The sequence below is a fragment of the Oncorhynchus kisutch genome, unplaced genomic scaffold (assembly GCF_002021735.2).
Source record: "Oncorhynchus kisutch isolate 150728-3 unplaced genomic scaffold, Okis_V2 Okis01b-Okis20b_hom, whole genome shotgun sequence".
In the NCBI taxonomy this organism is placed as follows: domain Eukaryota; kingdom Metazoa; phylum Chordata; class Actinopteri; order Salmoniformes; family Salmonidae; genus Oncorhynchus; species Oncorhynchus kisutch.
The window spans coordinates 15,317,160-15,341,950 of record NW_022261978.1 but is presented as its reverse complement, the minus strand read 5'-3'; the positions used below and the strand labels follow the sequence as shown (position 1 = coordinate 15,341,950).

The window sequence follows — 24,791 nt, the reverse complement described above, 5'->3', positions numbered from 1 at the left end:
CTATATTAATGAACTATATTAATGAACTATATTAATGAACTATATGAACTATATTAATGAACTATATTAATGAACTATATTAACTATATTAATGAACTATATTAACTATATTAATGAACTATATTAACTATATTAATGAACTATATTAATGAACTATATGAACTATATTAATGAACTATATTAACTATATTAATGAACTATATTAATGAACTATATTAACTATATTAATGAACTATATTAACTATATTAATGAACTATATTAATGAACTATATTAACTATATTAATGAACTATATTAATGAACTATATTAACTATATTAATGAACTATATTAACTATATTAATGAACTATATTAATGAACTATATTAACTATATTAACTATATTAATGAACTATATTAACTATATTAATGAACTATATTAACTATATTAATGAACTATATTAACTATATTAATGAACTATATTAATGAACTATATTAATGAACTATATTAACTATATTAATGAACTATATTAATGAACTATATTAACTATATTAACTATATTAATGAACTATATTAACTATATTAATGAACTATATTAACTATATTAATGAACTATATTAACTATATTAATGAACTATATTAACTATATTAATGAACTATATTAATGAACTATATTAACTATATTAATGAACTATATTAACTATATTAACTATATTAATGAACTATATTAATGAACTATATTAATGAACTATATTAATGAACTATATTAATGAACTATATTAATGAACTATATTAATGAACTATATTAATGAACTATATTAATGAACTATATTAACTATATTAACTATATTAATGAACTATATTAACTATATTAACTATATTAATGAACTATATTAATGAACTATATTAATGAACTATATTAATGAACTATATTAATGAACTATATTAATGAACTATATTAATGAACTATATTAACTATATTAACTATATTAATGAACTATATTAATGAACTATATTAATGAACTATATTAATGAACTATATGAACTATATTAATGAACTATATTAATGAACTATATTAACTATATTAATGAACTATATTAATGAACTATATTAACTATATTAATGAACTATATTAATGAACTATATTAACTATATTAATGAACTATATTAATGAACTATATGAACTATATTAACTATATTAATGAACTATATGAACTATATTAACTATATTAATGAACTATATGAACTATATTAACTATATTAATGAACTATATTAACTATATTAATGAACTATATTAATGAACTATATTAATGAACTATATTAATGAACTATATTAATGAACTATATTAATGAACTATATTAACTATATTAACTATATTAATGAACTATATTAATGAACTATATTAACTATATTAACTATATTAATGAACTATATTAACTATATTAATGAACTATATTAACTATATTAATGAACTATATTAACTATATTAATGAACTATATTAACTATATTAATGAACTATATTAATGAACTATATTAATGAACTATATTAACTATATTAACTATATTAACTATATTAACTATATTAATCAACTATATTAATGAACTATATTAACTATATTAATGAACTATATTAATGAACTATATTAATGAACTATATTAATGAACTATATTAACTACATTAATGAACTATATTAACTATATTAACTATATTAACTATATTAATGAACTATATTAATGAACTATATTAATGAACTATATTAATGAACTATATTAACTACATTAATGAACTATATTAACTATATTAACTATATTAACTATATTAACTATATTAATGAACTATATTAACTATATTAATGAACTATATTAACTATATTAATGAACTATATTAACTATATTAATGAACTATATTAACTATATTAATGAACTATATTAATGAACTATATGAACTATATTAATGAACTATATTAACTATATTAATGAACTATATTAATGAACTATATTAATGAACTATATTAACTATATTAATGAACTATATTAACTATATTAATGAACTATATTAACTATATTAACTATATTAATGAACTATATTAATGAACTATATTAACTATATTAATGAACTATATTAACTATATTAATGAACTATATTAACTATATTAATGAACTATATTAATGAACTATATTAATGAACTATATTAACTATATTAACTATATTAATGAACTATATTAACTATATTAATGAACTATATTAACTATATTAATGAACTATATTAACTATATTAATGAACTATATTAACTATATTAATGAACTATATTAACTATATTAATGAACTATATTAATGAACTATATTAACTATATTAATGAACTATATTAACTATATTAATGAACTATATTAACTATATTAATGAACTATATTAACTATATTAATGAACTATATTAATGAACTATATTAATGAACTATATTAACTATATTAACTATATTAATGAACTATATTAACTATATTAATGAACTATATGAACTATATTAATGAACTATATTAATGAACTATATTAACTATATTAATGAACTATATTAATGAACTATATTAACTATATTAATGAACTATATGAACTATATTAACTATATTAATGAACTATATTAATGAACTATATTAACTATATTAATGAACTATATTAATGAACTATATGAACTATATGAACTATATGAACTATATTAACTATATTAATGAACTATATTAACTATATTAATGAACTATATTAACTATATTAATGAACTATATTAATGAACTATATTAATGAACTATATTAACTATATTAATGAACTATATTAACTATATTAATGAACTATATTAATGAACTATATTAACTATATTAATGAACTATATTAATGAACTATATTAATGAACTATATTAACTATATTAACTATATTAATGAACTATATTAATGAACTATATTAATGAACTATATGAACTATATTAATGAACTATATTAATGAACTATATTAATGAACTATATGAACTATATTAACTATATTAATGAACTATATTAACTATATTAATGAACTATATTAACTATATTAATGAACTATATTAATGAACTATATTAATGAACTATATTAATGAACTATATTAACTATATTAATGAACTATATTAACTATATTAATGAACTATATTAACTATATTAATGAACTATATTAATGAACTATATTAATGAACTATATTAATGAACTATATTAATGAACTATATTAACTATATTAATGAACTATATTAACTATATTAATGAACTATATTAATGAACTATATTAATGAACTATATTAACTATATTAATGAACTATATGAACTATATTAATGAACTATATTAATGAACTATATTAACTATATTAATGAACTATATTAACTATATTAATGAACTATATTAACTATATTAATGAACTATATTAATGAACTATATTAATGAACTATATTAATGAACTATATTAATGAACTATATTAATGAACTATATTAATGAACTATATTAATGAACTATATTAATGAACTATATTAATGAACTATATTAATGAACTATATTAATGAACTATATTAATGAACTATATTAATGAACTATATTAATGAACTATATTAATGAACTATATTAATGAACTATATTAACTATATTAATGAACTATATGAACTATATTAATGAACTATATTAATGAACTATATTAATGAACTATATTAATGAACTATATTAATGAACTATATTAATGAACTATATTAATGAACTATATTAATGAACTATATTAATGAACTATATTAATGAACTATATTAACTATATTAATGAACTATATGAACTATATTAATGAACTATATTAATGAACTATATTAACTATATTAATGAACTATATTAATGAACTATATTAATGAACTATATTAATGAACTATATTAATGAACTATATTAATGAACTATATGAACTATATTAATGAACTATATTAATGAACTATATTAATGAACTATATTAATGAACTATATTAACTATATTAATGAACTATATTAATGAACTATATTAATGAACTATATTAATGAACTATATTAATGAACTATATTAATGAACTATATGAACTATATTAATGAACTATATTAATGAACTATATTAATGAACTATATTAATGAACTATATTAATGAACTATATTAATGAACTATATTAATGAACTATATTAATGAACTATATGAACTATATTAATGAACTATATTAATGAACTATATTAATGAACTATATGAACTATATTAATGAACTATATGAACTATATGAACTATATTAATGAACTATATGAACTATATGAACTATATGAACTATATGAACTATATGAACTATATTAATGAACTATATGAACTATATTAATGAACTATATGAACTATATTAATGAACTATATGAACTATATTAATGAACTATATGAACTATATTAATGAACTATATGAACTATATGAACTATATGAACTATATGAACTATATGAACTATATTAATGAACTATATGAACTATATTAATGAACTATATTAATGAACTATATGAACTATATTAATGAACTATATTAATGAACTATATTAATGAACTATATTAATGAACTATATTAATGAACTATATTAATGAACTATATTAACTATATTAATGAACTATATTAACTATATTAATGAACTATATTAATGAACTATATTAATGAACTATATTAATGAACTATATGAACTATATTAATGAACTATATTAATGAACTATATTAACTATATTAATGAACTATATTAATGAACTATATTAACTATATTAATGAACTATATTAACTATATTAACTATATTAATGAACTATATTAACTATATTAACTATATTAACTATATTAACTATATTAACTATATTAACTATATTAACTATATTAATGAACTATATTAATGAACTATATTAACTATATTAATGAACTATATTAATGAACTATATTAACTATATTAACTATATTAATGAACTATATTAATGAACTATATTAATGAACTATATTAACTATATTAACTATATTAACTATATTAATGAACTATATTAATGAACTATATTAATGAACTATATTAATGAACTATATTAATGAACTATATTAATGAACTATATTAATGAACTATATTAATGAACTATATTAATGAACTATATTAATGAACTATATTAATGAACTATATTAATGAACTATATTAACTATATTAATGAACTATATTAATGAACTATATTAATGAACTATATTAACTATATTAATGAACTATATTAATGAACTATATTAATGAACTATATTAATGAACTATATTAATGAACTATATTAATGAACTATATTAATGAACTATATTAATGAACTATATTAACTATATTAATGAACTATATTAATGAACTATATTAATGAACTATATGAACTATATTAATGAACTATATTAATGAACTATATTAACTATATTAATGAACTATATTAATGAACTATATTAACTATATTAATGAACTATATTAATGAACTATATTAACTATATTAATGAACTATATTAATGAACTATATTAATGAACTATATTAATGAACTATATTAATGAACTATATTAATGAACTATATTAATGAACTATATGAACTATATTAATGAACTATATTAACTATATTAACTATATTAATGAACTATATTAACTATATTAACTATATTAATGAACTATATTAACTATATTAACTATATTAACTATATTAATGAACTATATTAACTATATTAACTATATTAACTATATTAACTATATTAATGAACTATATTAACTATATTAACTATATTAATGAACTATATTAACTATATTAACTATATTAACTATATTAATGAACTATATTAAACTATATTAACTATATTAACTATATTAACTATATTAATGAACTATATTAACTATATTAACTATATTAACTATATTAATGAACTATATTAACTATGAACATAATTAACTATATTAACTATTATGAACTATATGATATATTCTATATTAATGAACTATATTAACTATATTAATGAACTATATTAACTATATTAACTATATTAATGAACTATATTAACTATATTAACTATATTAATGAACTATATTAACTATATTAACTATATGAACTATATTAATGACTATATTAACTATATTAACTATATAACTATATTACTATATTAATTACTATATTAAACTATATTATGACCTATATGAATTAATAACACACCACAACTGGCACACATGGACACTCCACACCAATACACCTACCAATACACAAACACAACAACACACCCTCGTACCTGCGAGGGGCTTCCGGAGAACCCAGACATCCCTCGCTGGAGCCGCCCTGCTGGCCAAGTGTGGGAGAGCCGTGGGGACTGGACTCAGAGCCCCGAGAACCTGACACACACCACACACACACAAAAACACATGGACACACACAAACACACACACAAACAAACAAAGACACTGCGATCAACCCCTTCATCACCACCTACCCTGTTGACACACTACCCCTTATTACCCTGCTGACACTACCCCTTATTACCCTGCTGACACACTACCCCCTTTATTACCCTGCTGACACACTACCCCTTATTACCCTCCTGACCCCTACCCCTTATTACCCTGCTGACACACTACCCCTTATTACCCTGCTGACACTCTACCCCTTATTACCCTGCTGACACCCTACCCCTTATTACCCTGCTGACACTCTACCCCTTATTACCCTGCTGACACACTACTCCTTATTACCCTGCTGACACTCTACCCCTTATTACCCTGCTGACACACTACCCCTTTATTACCCTGCTGACACACTACCCCTTATTACCCTGCTGGCACCCTACCCATTATTACCCTGCTGACACCTTACCCCTTATTACCCCTTATTACTCTGCTGACACAACCCCTTATTACCCCTTATTACCCTGCTGACACACTACCCCTTATTACGCTGCTGACACTCTACCCCTTATTACCCATTATTACCCTGCTGACACACTACCCCTTATTACCCTGCTGATACACTACCCCTTTATTACCCTGCTGACACAACCCCTTATTACCCCTTATTACCCTGCTGACACACTACCCCTTATTACGCTGCTGACACACTACCCCTTATTACCCTGCTGACACCCTACCCATTATTACCCTGCTGACACCTTACCCCTTATTATCCCTTATTACCCTGCTGACACAACCCCTTATTACCCCTTATTACCCTGCTGACACACTACCCCTTATTACGCTGCTGACACTCTACCCCTTATTACCCATTATTACCCTGCTGACACACTACCCCTTATTACCCTGCTGATACACTACCCCTTTATTACCCTGCTGACACAACCCCTTATTACCCCTTATTACCCTGCTGACACACTACCCCTTATTACGCTGCTGCACACTACCCCTTATTACCCTGCTGACACACTACCCCTTATTACCCTGCTGACACACTACCCCTTATTACCCTGCTGACACAACCCCACCTTAACCCCATCTACACACCACCATACAATCCCACCTTACCCCATCTACACACCACCATACAACCCCACCTTACCCCATCTACACCCCACCATACCACCCCACCTACACACCACCCCACCTACACACCACCATACAACCCCACCTTACCCCATCTACACACCAACATACCATTACCACCCCCCCTTACCCCATCTACACACCCCCATACCACCCCACCTTACCCCATCTATACACCACCATACAACCCAACCTACACACCACCATACCACCCCACCTACACCACCATACAACCCCACCTACATCACCATACCACCCCACCTTACCCAATCTACACACCACCATACAACCCCACCTTACCCATCTACACACCACCATACAACCCCATCTACACACCACCATACAACCCCACCTTACCCCATCTACACACCACTATACAACCCCACCTTACCCCATCTACACACCACCATACAACCCCACCTTACCACATCTACACACCACCATACAACCCCATCTACACACCACCATACCACCCCATCTACACACCACCATACAACCCCACCATACAACCCCACCTTACCCCATCTACACATCACCATACCATACCACCCCACCTTACCCCATCTACACACCACCATACAACCCCACCTTACCCCATCTACACACCACCATAGAACCCAACCTACACACCACCATACCACCCCACCTACACCACCATACAACCCCACCTACACCACCATACCACCCCACCTACACACCACCAAACCACCCCATCTACACATCACCATACCACCCCACCTACACACCACCATAACACCCCACCTTACCCCATCTACACACCACCATTCAACCCCACCTTACCCCATCTACACACCACCATACAACCCCACCTTACCCCATCTACACACCACCATACAACCCCATCTACACACCACCATTCAACCTCACCTTACCCCATCTACACATCACCATACCACCCCATCTACACACCACCATACAACCCCACCATACCACCCCATCTACACACCACCATTCAACCTCACCTTACCCCATCTACACACCACCATACAACCCCACCATACCACCCCATCTACACACCACCATTCAACCCCACCATACCACCCCCATCTACACACCACCATTCAACCCCACCATACCACCCCATCTACACACCACCATTCAACCCCACCATACCACCCCATCTACACACCACCATTCAACCCCACCATACAACCCCACCTACCCCATCTACACACCACCATACCACCCCATCTACACACCACCATACAACCCCACCTTAGCCCATCTACACACCACCATCCAACCCCACCTTACCCCATCTACACACCACCATCCAACCCCATCTACACACCACCATCCAACCGCATCTACACACCACCATTCAACCTCACCTTACCCCATCTACACACCACCATACCACCCCATCTACACACCACCATACCTACACCACCATACAACCCCACCTTACCCCATCTACACACCACCATACAACCCCACCTTACCCCATCTACACACAAAACCACACAAAGTCCTTAAATTATTTCTATGTAGTGATACATAGAAATAGGACAAGATAGATTGGCAGACAGAGACGGAGTGGAGACACGTGAGTGAGCAGCACAGGCCATGCATACCTAATCTATAATATCTAGACTATAACTAACACTAAAACCATCACAAGCACCACTACTAGATGTAGAACTAGTATTAGTACCAAAACAACAACAACAACAACAGATCTATAATATCTAGACTATAACTAACACTAAAACCATCACAAGCACCACTACTAGATGTAGAACTAGTATTAGTACCAAAACAACAACAACAACAACAGATCTATAATATCTAGACTATAACTAACACTAAAACCATCACAAGCACCACTACTACATGTATAACTAGTATTAGTACCAAAACAACAACAACAACAACAGATCTATAATATCTAGACTATAACTAACACTAAAACCATCACAAGCACCACTACTACATGTAGAACTAGTATTAGTACCAAAACAACAACAACAACAACAGATCTATAATATCTAGACAATAACTAACATTTAAACCACCACAAGCAGCACTACTACATGTAGAACTAGTATTAGTACCAAAACAACAACAAGAGAATGGTCAACACTAACAATGCTGCTAACTAATGGTAGCAATACGACCACTGTTATGATTATTAACAATACTGCAAATAATACTACTACAACTATTGATAATACCGCAAATACTACTACTACAACTAATACTGCTACTAATACTACTACAACTAATACTGCTACTAATACCACTACAACTAATACTGCTACTAATACTATTACTAGCACTAACCACAGTGATGGGGACACACTACAATAATACTATAGTAATACGATGTACTGATCATAGTATTGATTATATTGAAAATAGTATTGATTATATGATTTATTCACAAGCTAAGAGTTTTAGCTGGATACCTGGCAGGCTTGGCTGCTCCAGACTTGTAGAGAGGGGAGGAGAGGAGAGAGTAGGAGGAGGAGGAGGAGGAGGAGGAGTGGAGAGGCCCAGGGGGAGAGTGGAGAGGTGAGGAGGAGAGAGGAGGAGTGGAGGATAACCAAAGGAGGAGAAGAGAGGTGTGGTTTGCGTGAGAGGAGGATGAGGAGGAAGAGGCAGTGGGAGCATGTGGGAGCGGTGGCCGTTCACCGTGGTAACGAGGCAGGGGGAGGGACAGGGGACGTGCCTACGTAGAAAGAGGGTGTGGCTCTGCTGGGAGAGGGAGGGGCCTAAATACAAACCAGGAAGAGGGAGGGGAAACAACAACAAACCCAAAACATAGACAACCAGTCAAATCAAACTCAATATAAATATAAATTAAAAATATATAAAACAATGATAATAAGTAAACTCAAATATTTATATTAGATATAAACAATATTATATATTCATAATTAAAAATAAAAAACTATATCATTCAAAGTTAAAATATACAAATGTTGATAAAACAAAATGAAATACGAGGTAATGACAGGTAGGCAGCAGGGACGGTCTACGAGGTAATGACAGGTAGGCAGCAGGGACGGTCTACGAGGTAATGACAGATAGGCAGCAGGGACGGTCTACGAGGTAATGACAGGTAGGCAGCAGGGACGGTCTACGAGGTAATGACTGATAGGCAGCAGGGACGGTCTACGAGGTAATGACAGGTAGTCAGCAGGGACGGTCTACGAGGTAATGACAGATAGGCAACAGGGACGGTCTACGAGGTAATGACAGATAGGCAACAGGGACGGTCTACGAGGTAATGACAGATACAGAGACGGAGGTAGGCAGCAGGGACGGTCTACGAGGTAATGACAGGTAGGCAGCAGGGACGGTCTACGAGGTAATGACAGGTAGGCAGCAGGGACGGTCTACGAGGTAATGACAGGTAGTCAGCAGGGACGGTCTACGAGGTAATGACAGATAGGCAGCAGGGACGGTCTACGAGGTAATGACAGATAGGCAGCAGGGACGGTCTACGAGGTAATGACAGATAGGCAGCAGGGACGGTCTACGAGGTAATGACAGGTAGGCAGCAGGGACGGTCTACGAGGTAATGACAGGTAGGCAGCAGGGACGGTCTACGAGGTAATGACAGGTAGTCAGCAGGGACGGTCTACGAGGTAATGACAGGTAGGCAGCAGGGACGGTCTACAAGGTAATGACAGGTAGGCAGCAGGGACGGTCTACGAGGTAATGACAGGTAGGCAGCAGGGACGGTCTACGAGGTAATGACAGATAGGCAGCAGGGGAGGTCTACGAGGTAATGACAGGTAGGCAGCAGGGACGGTCTACGAGGTAATGACAGATAGGCAGCAGGGACGGTCTACGAGGTAATGACAGGTAGGCAGCAGGGACGGTCTACGAGGTAATGACAGATAGGCAGCAGGGGCGGTCTACGAGGTAATGACAGGTAGGCAGCAGGGACGGTCTACGAGGTAATGACAGATAGGCAGCAGGGACGGTCTACGAGGTAATGACAGGTAGTCAGCAGGGACGGTCTACGAGGTAATGACAGGTAGGCAGCAGGGACGGTCTACGAGGTAATGACAGGTAGGCAGCAGGGACGGTCTACGAGGTAATGACAGGTAGTCAGCAGGGACGGTCTACGAGGTAATGACAGATAGGCAGCAGGGACGGTCTACGGGGTAATGACAGGTAGGCAGCAGGGACGGTCTACGAGGTAATGACAGGTAGGCAGCAGGGACGGTCTACAAGGTAATGACAGGTAGGCAGCAGGGACGGTCTACGAGGTAATGACAGGTAGGCAGCAGGGACGGTCTACGAGGTAATGACAGATAGGCAGAAGGGGCGGTCTACGAGGTAATGACAGGTAGGCAGCAGGGACGGTCTACGAGGTAATGACAGATAGGCAGCAGGGACGGTCTACGAGGTAATGACAGGTAGGCAGCAGGGACGGTCTACGAGGTAATGACAGGTAGGCAGCAGGGACGGTCTACGAGGTAATGACAGATAGGCAGCAGGGACGGTCTACGAGGTAATGACAGGTAGTCAGCAGGGACGGTCTACGAGGTAATGACAGATAGTCAGCAGGGACGGTCTACGAGGTAATGACAGATAGGCAATAGGGACGATCTACGAGGTAATGACAGGTAGGCAGCAGGGACGGTCTACGAGGTAATGACAGGTAGGCAGCAGGGACAGTCTACGAGGTAATGACAGGTAGGCAGCAGGGACGGTCTACGAGGTAATGACAGGTAGGCAGCAGGGACGGTCTACGAGGTAATGACAGGTAGGCAGCAAGGACGGTCTACGAGGTAATGACAGGTAGGCAGCAGGGACGGTCTACGATGTAATGACAGATACAGAGACGGAGGTAGGCAGCAGGGACGGTCTACGAGGTAATGACAGATAGGCAGCAGGGACGGTCTACGAGGTAATGACAGGTAGGCAGCAGGGACGGTCTATGAGGTAATGACAGGTAGGCAGCAGGGACGGTCTACGAGGTAATGACAGATAGGCAGCAGGGACGGTCTACGAGGTAATGACTGGTAGGCAGCAGGGACGGTCTACGAGGTAATGACAGGTAGGCAGCAGGGACGGTCTACGAGGTAATGACAGAGACAGAGACAGAGGTAGGCAGCAGGGACGGTCTACGAGGTAATGATAGATACAGAGACAGAGGTAGGCAGCAGGGACGGTCTACGAGGTAATGACAGATAGGCAGCAGGGACGGTCTACGAGGTAATGACAGGTAGGCAGCAGGGGACGGTCTACGAGGTAATGACAGGTAGGCAGCAGGGACAGTCTATGAGGTAATGACAGGTAGTCAGCAGGGACGGTCTACGAGGTAATGACAGGTAGGCAGCAGGGACGGTCTACGAGGTAATGACAGGTAGGTAGCAGGGACGGTCTACGTGGTAATGACAGATAGGCAGCAGGGACGGTCTACGAGGTAATGACAGATAGGCAGCAGGGACGGTCTACGAGGTAATGACAGGTAGTCAGCAGGGACGGTCTATGAGGTAATGACAGATAGGCCACAGGGATGGTCTACGAGGTAATGACAGGTAGGCAGCAGGGACGGTCTACGAGGTAATGACAGGTAGGCAGCAGGGACGGTCTACGAGGTAATGACAGGTAGGCAGCAGGGACGGTCTATGAGGTAATGACAGATAGGCAGCAGGGACGGTCTAGGAGGTAATGACAGGTAGGCAGCAGGGACGGTCTACGAGGTAATGACAGGTAGGCAGCAGGGACGGTCTACGAGGTAATGACAGGTAGGCAGCAGGGACGGTCTACGAGGTAATGACAGATAGGCAGCAGGGACGGTCTACGAGGTAATGACAGGTAGTCAGCAGGGACGGTCTACGAGGTCATGACAGATAGGCAGCAGGGACGGTCAAAGAGGGAATGACAGGTAGTCAGCAGGGACGGTCTACGAGGTAATGACAGACAGTCAGCAGGGACGGTCTATGAGGTAATGACAGATAGGCAATAGGGACGGTCTACGAGGTAATGACAGGTAGGCAGCAGGGACGGTCTACGAGGTAATGACAGGTAGGCAGCAGGGACAGTCTACGAGGTAATGACAGGTAGGCAGCAGGGACGGTCTACGAGGTAATGACAGATAGGCAGCAGGGACGGTCTACGAGGTAATGACAGGTAGGCAGCAGGGACGGTCTACGACGTAATGACAGATACAGAGACGGAGGTAGGCAGCAGGGACGGTCTACGAGGTAATGACAGGTAGGCAGCAGGGACGGTCCACGATGTAATGACAGATACAGAGACGGAGGTAGGCAGCAGGGACGGTCTACGAGGTAATGACAGATAGGCAGCAGGGACGGTATACGAGGTAATGACAGGTAGGCAGCAGGGACGGTCTACGAGGTAATGACAGGTAGGCAGCAGGGACGGTCTACAAGGTAATGACAGGTAGGCAGCAGGGACGGTCTACGAGGTAATGACAGGTAGGCAGCAGGGACGGTCTACGAGGTAATGACAGATAGGCAGCAGGGGCGGTCTACGAGGTAATGACAGGTAGGCAGCAGGGACGGTCTACGAGGTAATGACAGATAGGCAGCAGGGACGGTCTATGAGGTAATGACAGGTAGGCAGCAGGGACGGTCTACGAGGTAATGACAGATAGGCAGCAGGGGCGGTCTACGAGGTAATGACAGGTAGGCAGCAGGGACGGTCTACGAGGTAATGACAGATAGGCAGCAGGGACGGTCTACGAGGTAATGACAGGTAGTCAGCAGGGACGGTCTACGAGGTAATGACAGGTAGGCAGCAGGGACGGTCTACGAGGTAATGACAGGTAGGCAGCAGGGACGGTCTACGAGGTAATGACAGGTAGTCAGCAGGGACGGTCTACGAGGTAATGACAGATAGGCAGCAGGGACGGTCTACGAGGTAATGACAGGTAGGCAGCAGGGACGGTCTACGAGGTAATGACAGGTAGGCAGCAGGGACGGTCTACAAGGTAATGACAGGTAGGCAGCAGGGACGGTCTACGAGGTAATGACAGGTAGGCAGCAGGGACGGTCTACGAGGTAATGACAGATAGGCAGCAGGGGCGGTCTACGAGGTAATGACAGGTAGGCAGCAGGGACGGTCTACGAGGTAATGACAGATAGGCAGCAGGGACGGTCTACGAGGTAATGACAGGTAGGCAGCAGGGACGGTCTACGAGGTAATGACAGGTAGGCAGCAGGGACGGTCTACGAGGTAATGACAGATAGGCAGCAGGGACGGTCTACGAGGTAATGACAGGTAGTCAGCAGGGACGGTCTACGAGGTAATGACAGATAGTCAGCAGGGACGGTCTACGAGGTAATGACAGATAGGCAATAGGGACGATCTACGAGGTAATGACAGGTAGGCAGCAGGGACGGTCTACGAGGTAATGACAGGTAGGCAGCAGGGACAGTCTACGAGGTAATGACAGGTAGGCAGCAGGGACGGTCTACGAGGTAATGACAGATAGGCAGCAGGGACGGTCTACGAGGTAATGACAGGTAGGCAGCAAGGACGGTCTACGAGGTAATGACAGGTAGGCAGCAGGGACGGTCTACGATGTAATGACAGATACAGAGACGGAGGTAGGCAGCAGGGACGGTCTACGAGGTAATGACAGATAGGCAGCAGGGACGGTCTACGAGGTAATGACAGGTAGGCAGCAGGGACGGTCTACGAGGTAATGACAGGTAGGCAGCAGGGACGGTCTACGAGGTAATGACAGATAGGCAGCAGGGACGGTCTACGAGGTAATGACTGGTAGGCAGCAGGGACGGTCTACGAGGTAATGACAGGTAGGCAGCAGGGACGGTCTACGAGGTAATGACAGATACAGAGACAGAGGTAGGCAGCAGGGACGGTCTACGAGGTAATGATAGATACAGAGACAGAGGTAGGCAGCAGGGACGGTCTACGAGGTAATGACAGATAGGCAGCAGGGACGGTCTACGAGGTAATGACAGGTAGGCAGCAGGGACGGTCTACGAGGTAATGACAGGTAGGCAGCAGGGACAGTCTATGAGGTAATGACAGGTAGTCAGCAGGGACGGTCTACGAGGTAATGACAGGTAGGCAGCAGGGACGGTCTACGAGGTAATGACAGGTAGGCAGCAGGGACGGTCTACGTGGTAATGACAGATAGGCAGCAGGGACGGTCTACGAGGTAATGACAGATAGGCAGCAGGGACGGTCTACGAGGTAATGACAGGTAGTCAGCAGGGACGGTCTATGAGGTAATGACAGATAGGCCACAGGGATGGTCTACGAGGTAATGACAGGTAGGCAGCAGGGACGGTCTACGAGGTAATGACAGGTAGGCAGCAGGGACGGTCTACGAGGTAATGACAGGTAGGCAGCAGGGACGGTCTATGAGGTAATGACAGATAGGCAGCAGGGACGGTCTAGGAGGTAATGACAGGTAGGCAGCAGGGACGGTCTACGAGGTAATGACAGGTAGGCAGCAGGGACGGTCTACGAGGTAATGACAGGTAGGCAGCAGGGACGGTCTACGAGGTAATGACAGATAGGCAGCAGGGACGGTCTACGAGGTAATGACAGGTAGTCAGCAGGGACGGTCTACGAGGTAATGACAGATAGGCAGCAGGGACGGTCTACGAGGTAATGACAGGTAGTCAGCAGGGACGGTCTACGAGGTAATGACAGACAGTCAGCAGGGACGGTCTATGAGGTAATGACAGATAGGCAATAGGGACGGTCTACGAGGTAATGACAGGTAGGCAGCAGGGACGGTCTACGAGGTAATGACAGGTAGGCAGCAGGGACAGTCTACGAGGTAATGACAGGTAGGCAGCAGGGACGGTCTACGAGGTAATGACAGATAGGCAGCAGGGACGGTCTACGAGGTAATGACAGGTAGGCAGCAGGGACGGTCTACGACGTAATGACAGATACAGAGACGGAGGTAGGCAGCAGGGACGGTCTACGAGGTAATGACAGGTAGGCAGCAGGGACGGTCTACGATGTAATGACAGATACAGAGACGGAGGTAGGCAGCAGGGACGGTCTACGAGGTAATGACAGGTAGGCAGCAGGGACGGTCTACGAGGTAATGACAGGTAGGCAGCAGGGACGGTCTACGAGGTAATGACAGGTAGGCAGCAGGGACGGTCTACGAGGTAATGACAGATAGGCAGCAGGGACGGTCTACGAGGTAATGACAGGTAGTCAGCAGGGACGGTCTACGAGGTACTGACAGATAGGCAGCAGGGACGGTCTACGAGGTAATGACAGGTAGTCAGCAGGGACGGTCTACGAGGTAATGACAGACAGTCAGCAGGGACGGTCTATGAGGTAATGACAGATAGGCAATAGGGACGGTCTACGAGGTAATGACAGGTAGGCAGCAGGGACGGTCTACGAGGTAATGACAGGTAGGCAGCAGGGACAGTCTACGAGGTAATGACAGGTAGGCAGCAGGGACGGTCTACGAGGGTAATGACAGATAGGCAGCAGGGACGGTCTACGAGGTAATGACAGGTAGGCAGCAGGGACGGTCTACGACGTAATGACAGATACAGAGATGGAGGTAGGCAGCAGGGACGGTCTACGAGGTAATGACAGGTAGGCAGCAGGGACGGTCTACGATGTAATGACAAATACAGAGACGGAGGAAGGCAGCAGGGACGGTCTACGAGGTAATGACAGATAGGCAGCAGGGACGGTATACGAGGTAATGACAGGTAGGCAGCAGGGACGGTCTACGAGGTAATGACAGGTAGGCAGCAGGGACGGTCTACGAGGTAATGACAGATAGGCAGCAGGGACGGTCTACGAGGTAATGACAGGTAGGCAGCAGGGACGGTCTACGACGTAATGACAGATACAGAGACGGAGGTAGGCAGCAGGGACGGTCTACGAGGTAATGACAGATAGGCAGCAGGGACGGTCTACGAGGTAATGACAGGTAGGCAGCAGGGACGGTCTACGAGGTAATGACAGATACAGAGACAGAGGTAGGCAGCAGGGACGGTCTACGAGGTAATGATAGATACAGAGACAGAGGTAGGCAGCAGGGACGGTCTACGAGGTAATGACAGATAGGCAGCAGGGACGGTCTACGAGGTAATGACAGGTAGGCAGCAGGGACGGTCTACGAGGTAATGACAGGTAGGCAGCAGGGACGGTCTACGAGGTAATGACAGATAGGCAACAGGGACGGTCTACGAGGTAATGACAGGTAGGCAGCAGGGACGGTCTACGAGGTAATGACAGGTAGGCAGCAGGGACGGTCTACGAGGTAATGACAGGTAGGCAGCAGGGACGGTCTACGAGGTAATGACAGGTAGGCAGCAGGGACGGTCTACGAGGTAATGACAGATAGGCAGCAGGGACGGTCTACGAGGTAATGACAGGTAGTCAGCTGGGACGGTCTACGAGGTAATGACAGGTAGTCAGCAGGGACGGTCTACGAGGTAATGACAGGTAGGCAGCAGGGACGGTCTACGAGGTAATGACAGGTAGGCAGCAGGGACGGTCTACGAGGTAATGACAGGTAGTCAGCAGGGACGGTCTACGAGGTAATGACAGATAGGCAGCAGGGACGGTCTACGAGGTAATGACAGGTAGGCAGCAGGGACGGTCTACGAGGTAATGACAGGTAGGCAGCAGGGACGGTCTACAAGGTAATGACAGGTAGGCAGCAGGGACGGTCTACGAGGTAATGACAGGTAGGCAGCAGGGACGGTCTACGAGGTAATGACAGATAGGCAGCAGGGGCGGTCTACGAGGTAATGACAGGTAGGCAGCAGGGACGGTCTGCGAGGTAATGACAGATAGGCAGCAGGGACGGTCTACGAGGTAATGACAGGTAGGCAGCAGGGACGGTCTACGAGGTAATGACAGGTAGGCAGCAGGGACGGTCTACGATGTAATGACAGATAGGCAGCAGGGACGGTCTACGAGGTAATGACAGGTAGTCAGCAGGGCCGGTCTACGAGGTAATGACAGATAGTCAGCAGGGACGGTCTACGAGGTAATGACAGATAGGCAATAGGGACGATCTACGAGGTAATGACAGGTAGGCAGCAGGGACGGTCTACGAGGTAATGACAGGTAGGCAGCAGGGACAGTCTACGAGGTAATGACAGGTAGGCAGCAGGGACGGTCTACGAGGGTAATGACAGATAGGCAGCAGGGACGGTCTACGAGGTAATGACAGGTAGGCAGCAAGGACGGTCTACGAGGTAATGACAGGTAGGCAGCAGGGACGGTCTACGATGTAATGACAGATACAGAGACGGAGGTAGGCAGCAGGGACGGTCTACGAGGTAATGACAGATAGGCAGCAGGGACGGTCTACGAGGTAATGACAGGTAGGCAGCAGGGACGTCTACGAGGTAATGACAGGTAGGCAGCAGGGACGGTCTACGAGGTAATGACAGATAGGCAGCAGGGACGGTCTACGAGGTAATGACTGGTAGGCAGCAGGGACGGTCTACGAGGTAATGACAGGTAGGCAGCAGGGACGGTCTACGAGGTAATGACAGATACAGAGACAGAGGTAGGCAGCAGGGACGGTCTACGAGGTAATGATAGATACAGAGACAGAGGTAGGCAGCAGGGACGGTCTACGAGGTAATGACAGATAGGCAGCAGGGACGGTCTACGAGGTAATGACAGGTAGGCAGCAGGGACGGTCTACGAGGTAATGACAGATACAGAGACAGAGGTAGGCAGCAGGGACGGTCTACGAGGTAATGATAGATACAGAGACAGAGGTAGGCAGCAGGGACGGTCTACGAGGTAATGACAGATAGGCAGCAGGGACGGTCTACGAGGTAATGACAGGTAGGCAGCAGGGACGGTCTACGAGGTAATGACAGGTAGGCAGCAGGGACGGTCTACAAGGTAATGACAGATACAGAGACAGAGGTAGGCAGCAGGGACGGTCTATGAGGTAATGACAGGTAGGCAGCAGGGACGGTCTACGAGGTAATGACAGGTAGGCAGCAGGGACGGTCTACGAGGTAATGACAGGTAGGCAGCAGGGACGGTCTACGAGGTAATAACAGATACAGAGACAGAGGTAGGCAGCAGGGACGGTCTACGAGGTAATGATAGATACAGAGACAGAGGTAGGCAGCAGGGACGGTCTACGAGGTAATGACAGATACAGAGACAGAGGTAGTCAGCAGGGACGGTCTACGAGGTAATGACAGATACAGAGACAGATAGGCAGCTGGGGGAGGGAAGGAAGACGGAGGGATGGAGGGATGACAAGTTAGGAGACAGCTGAGACACAGAGTGCTGTCTAACCCTCACACACACGCACGCTCACACACATACACGCTGTGTGCTGGTCTCTCTCTCTCTCTGTTAGGGGTCAGGGGTCACTGTGTGCTGGTCACCTGGCCTCTTGCTGATCACCTCCACCATGCTGGAGGGGAAGTAGCCGACGCGGTCATTTCCTGTCCGGTTGTCATGGATACAACCCTTCCACCGGCCGTCAGAATGCTGCTCCAGAACCTAACACACACACACACACACACACACACACACACACACCACTGTTAGGTGCATCTGAATACCGTGATGATGTCTCCAGAACCTAACACACACACACACACACACACCACTGGTTAGGTGCATCTGAGTGCATCTGAGTGTGTGTGTACCGTGATGATGTCTACAGTCTTGATGTTGAGTGTGTGTGTGTGTGTGTGTGTGTGTGTGTGTGTGTGTGTGTGTGTGTGTGTGTGTGTGTGTGTGTGTGTGTGTGTGTATACCGTGATGATGTCTCCAGTCTTGATGTTGAGTGTGTGTGTGTGTGTGTGTGTGTGTGTACCGTGATGATGTCTCCAGTCTTGATGTTGAGTGTGTGTGTGTGTGTGTGTGTGTGTGTACCGTGATGATGTCTCCAGTCTTGATGTTGAGTGTGTGTGTGTGTGTGTGTGTGTGTATACCGTGATGATGTCCCCAGTCTTGATGTTGAGTGTGTGTGTGTGTGTGTGTGTGTGTGTGTGTGTGTGTGTGTGTGTGTGTGTGTGTGTGTGTGTGTGTGTGTGTGTGTGTGTGTGTGTACCGTGATGATGTCTCCAGTCTTGATGTTGAGGCTCGTCAGGTCGTAGTTGTTGCAGTACTCTGTCAGAGCTCTGACCTGCATCGCAGCTGACGCATCTACAAACACACACACACACACACACACACACACACACACACACACACACACACACACACACACACACACACACACAGAGTCAAACTCAACATCAAAACACACACACACCCAGCTGTTTAATCTCTCTGCTGTCCTGTATGGTTAGTTAGAGGTCAGGGGTTATGGGTCAGGGGTTACCTCTCAGGAGCTGTTTAATCTCTCTGCTGTCCTGTATGGTTAGTTAGAGTTCAGGGGTCAGGGGTCAGGGGTTACCTCTCAGGAGCTGTTTAATCTCTCGTCTGTCCTGTGAGGTTAGTTAGAGTTCAGGGGTTAGGGGTTACCTCTCAATAGCTCTTTAATCTCTCTGTTGGCCTGAATGGTTAGTTAGAGGTCAGGGGTTAGGGGTCACTGGTTACCTCTCAGTAGCTGTTTAATCTATCTGCTGTCCTGTATGGTTAGTTAGAGTTCAGGGGTTAGGGGTTACCTCTCAATAGCTCTTTAATCTCTCTGTTGGCCTGAATGGTTAGTTAGAGGTCAGGGGTTAGGGGTCACTGGTTACCTCTCAGTAACTGTTTAATATATCTGCTGTCCTGTATGGTTAGTTAGAGTTCAGGGGTTAGGGGTCAGGGGTCAGGGGTTACCTCTCAGCAGCTGTTTAATCTCTCTGCTGGCCTGTGTGGCGGTGAACTGGTTAACGATGTCCAGAGCCGTCTGACACAGAGTGTTCCTCACCCCAGCACTGATGCCACTCTACGGGATCAATAACCAATAATCATCAATCAAAACATCGTCAATACATCCAGGGCTCAAAATTAACATTTTTCATTGGTAGTGCTGATGCTCCCAACTTTAGGAGCACCACATACAATCTAGGAGCACCACATGAAATCTAGGAGCCCCACATAAAATCTAGGAGCACCACATGAAATCTAGGAGCAACACGTAAAATCTAGGAGCACCACTTGAAATCTAGGAGCACCACATAAAATCTAGGAGCACCACATAAAATCTAGGAGCACCACATGAAATCTAGGAGCACCAGATAAAATCTAGGAGCCCCACATAAAATCTAGGAGCACCACTTGAAATCTAGGAGCACCACATAAAATCTAGGAGCACCACATAAAATCTAGGAGCACCACATGAAATCTAGGAGCACCACATGAAATCTAGGAGCACCACATGAAATCTAGGAGCACCACATGAAATCTAGGAGCACCACATGAAATCTAGGAGCACCACATGAAATCTAGGAGCACCACATAAAATCTAGGAGCACCACATAAAATCTAGGAGCAACACGTGAACTGGAGATACAACCCATAATGAACCTAGATGAACTCTAGTTACTATTAGGACCAGATGAACTGGAGATACAACCCATAATGAACCTAGATGAATTATAGTTACTATTAGGACCAGATGAACTGGAGATACAACCCATAATGAACCTAGATGAACTCTAGTTACTTTTAGGACCAGATGAACTGGAGATACAACCCATAATGAACCTAGATGAATTATAGTTACTATTAGGACCAGATGAACTGGAGATACAACCCATAATGAACCTAGATGAACTCTAGTTACTTTTAGGACCACCACATGAACTGCTGCACCTCAGCCACGCTCAAGGTACTAAACGATATCATCACCACCATCGATAAAAGTCAGTACTGTGCAGCCGTCTTCATCGACCTGGCCAAGGCTTTCGACTCAATCGCCGTAATCTTATCGGCAGACTCAACAGCCTTGGTTTCTGTAATGATTGCCTCGCCTGGTTCACCAACTACTTCTCAGATAGAGTTCTGTGTCAAATCGGAGGGCCTGTTGTCCGGACCTCTGGCAGTCTCTAAGGGGGTGCCACAGGGTTCAATTCTCGGACCGACTCTTTCCTCTGTATACATCAATGATGTCGCTCTTGCTGCTGGTGATTCTTTGATCCACCTCTACGCAGACGACACCATTCTGTATACCTCTGGCCCTTCGTTGGACACTGTGTTAACAAACCTCCAAACGAGCTTCAATGCCATACAACACTCCATCCGTGGCCTCCAACTGCTCTTAAACGCTAGTAAAACTAAATGCATGCTCTTCAACCGATCGCTGCCAGTTCCCGCCCGCCCAACTAGCATCACTACTCTGGACGGTTCTGGCTTAGAATATGTGGATATATGTGCAAGAGGGTTAGAGGTCAGGGCTAGAGGTCTAAAGGTCAGGGTCAAATCAAATCAAATCAAATGTATTTATATAGCCCTTCGTACATCAGCTGATATCTCAAAGTGCTGTACAGAAACCCATCCTAAAACCCCAAACAGCAAGCAATGCAGGTGTAGAAGCACCTGATCAAAGATCAGGGCTATGGGCTAGAGGTCTGGGTCAAAGGTCAGGGCTAGAGGTCAGGGTCAAAGGTCAGGGCTAGAGGTCAGGGCTAGAGGGTTAGAGGTCAGGGTCAAAGGTCAGGTCTAGAGGTCAGGGTCAAAGGTCAGGGCTAGAGGTCAGGGCTAGTGGTTAGGACTAGGTGTCAGGGTTAGAGTTTAGGGCTAGAGGGCAAGAGACCAGGACTAGATGTCAGGGCTACAGGTCAGGGCTAGAGGGCTAAAGGTCAGGGCTACAGATCAGGGCTACAGGTCAGGGCTAGAGTTCAGGAATAGAAGTCAGGGCTAGAGGTCAGGGCTAGAGGGCTACAGGTCAGGGCTAGAGTTCAAGGCTAGAGGTCAGGGCTAGAGGTCAGGGCTAGAGGTCAGGGCTAGAGTTCATGGCTAGAAGTCAGGGCTAGAGTTCAGGGCTACAGGTCAGGGCTAGAGGTCAGGGCTAGAGTTCATGGCTAGAGGTCAAGGCTAGAGTTCAGGGCTACAGGTCAGGGTTAGAGGTCAGGGCTAGACATCAGGGCTATAGTTCAGGGCTAAAGGTCAGGGCTAGAGTTCAGGGCTAGAGGTCAGAGCTAGAGGTCAGGGCTAGAGGTCAGGGCTAGAGGTCAGAGCTACAGGTCAGGGCTAGAGGTCAGGGCTAGAGGTCAGGGCTACAGGTCAGGAATAGAGGTCAGGGATAGAGGGCTACAGGTCAGGGCTACAGGTCAGGGCTAGAGGTCAGGGCTAGAGGTCAGAGCTAGAGGTCAGGGCTAAAGGTCAGGGCTAGAGGTCAGGGCTAGAGGTCAGGGCTAGAGGTCAGGGCTAGGAGTTCAGGGCTACAGGTCAGGGCTAGAGGGCTACAGGTCAGGGCTACAGGTCCGGGCTAGAGGGCTAGAGGTCAGGGCTACAGGTCAGAGCTAGAGATCGGGGCTAGAGGTCAGGGCTACAGGTCAGGGCTAGAGATCAGGGCTAGAGGTCCGGGCTACGGGTCAGGGCTAGAGGTCAGGGAAACAGGTCAGGGTTAGAGCTCAGGGCTACAGGTCAGGGCTAGAGCTCAGGGCTACAGGTCAGGGCTAGAGATCAGGGCTAGAGGTCCGGGCTACGGGTCAGGGCTAGAGCTCAGGGCTACAGGTCAGGGCTAGAGCTCAGGGCTAGAGGTCAGGGCTAGAGCTCAGGGCTACAGGTCAGGGCTAGAGGTCAGGGCTAGAGGTCAGGGCTAGAGCTCAGGGCTAGAGGGATAGAGGTCAGGGCTAGAGGCCAGGGCTAGAGGTCAGAGCTAGAGGTCAGGGCTAGAGGCCAGGGCTAGAGGTCAGGGCTAGAGGTCAGGGCTAGAGATCAGAGCTACAGGTCAGGGCTAGAGGTCAGGGCTAGAGGTCAGGGCTAGAGGTCAGGAATAGAGGTCAGGGCTAGAGGTCAGGGCTAGAGGGTTATAGATGAGGGCTACAGGTCAGGGATACAGGTCAGGGCTAGAAGGCTAGAGGTCAGGGCTACAGGTCAGAGCTAGAGGTTGGGGCTAGAGGACAGGGATACAGGTCCGGGCTACAGGTCAGGGCTACAGGTCAGGGCTAGAGCTCAGGGCTAGAGGGCTAGAGGTCAGGGCTAGGCTAGAGGGATAGAGGTCAGGGCTAGAGGGCTAGAGGTCAGGGCTAGAGGTCAGAGCTAGAGGTCAGTGTTAGAAATAGTTGTACTCACATCCAACAGCAGTCTCACCACCTCAGTCTTTCCACAGAGAGCTGCCTGATGCAGCGCCGTCCCCGACTCTGACTGTCTGTTGATGTCTATACCTGCTTGGATCAGCAG

At 42.6% G+C, this 24,791-nt stretch overlaps 1 protein-coding gene across 1 annotated transcript in view; it reads right to left on the bottom strand.

Annotated features, from left to right (window-relative positions):
- LOC116358854 (caskin-1) overlaps positions 1-24,791 on the bottom strand; it is a 155,843-nt gene that overhangs the window by 40,764 nt on the left and 90,288 nt on the right. Inside the window, exons 7-11 of the mRNA XM_031811100.1 lie at positions 24,684-24,791; positions 21,282-21,390; positions 20,566-20,660; positions 19,892-20,009; positions 6,285-6,392 (exon numbers count right to left, since the gene is read on the bottom strand). The exon at positions 24,684-24,791 is cut by the window's right edge and continues 1 nt beyond it. Coding sequence (XP_031666960.1) covers positions 6,285-6,392; positions 19,892-20,009; positions 20,566-20,660; positions 21,282-21,390; positions 24,684-24,791 — 538 coding nt within the window. The remainder of the gene's footprint in view (positions 1-6,284; positions 6,393-19,891; positions 20,010-20,565; positions 20,661-21,281; positions 21,391-24,683) is intronic.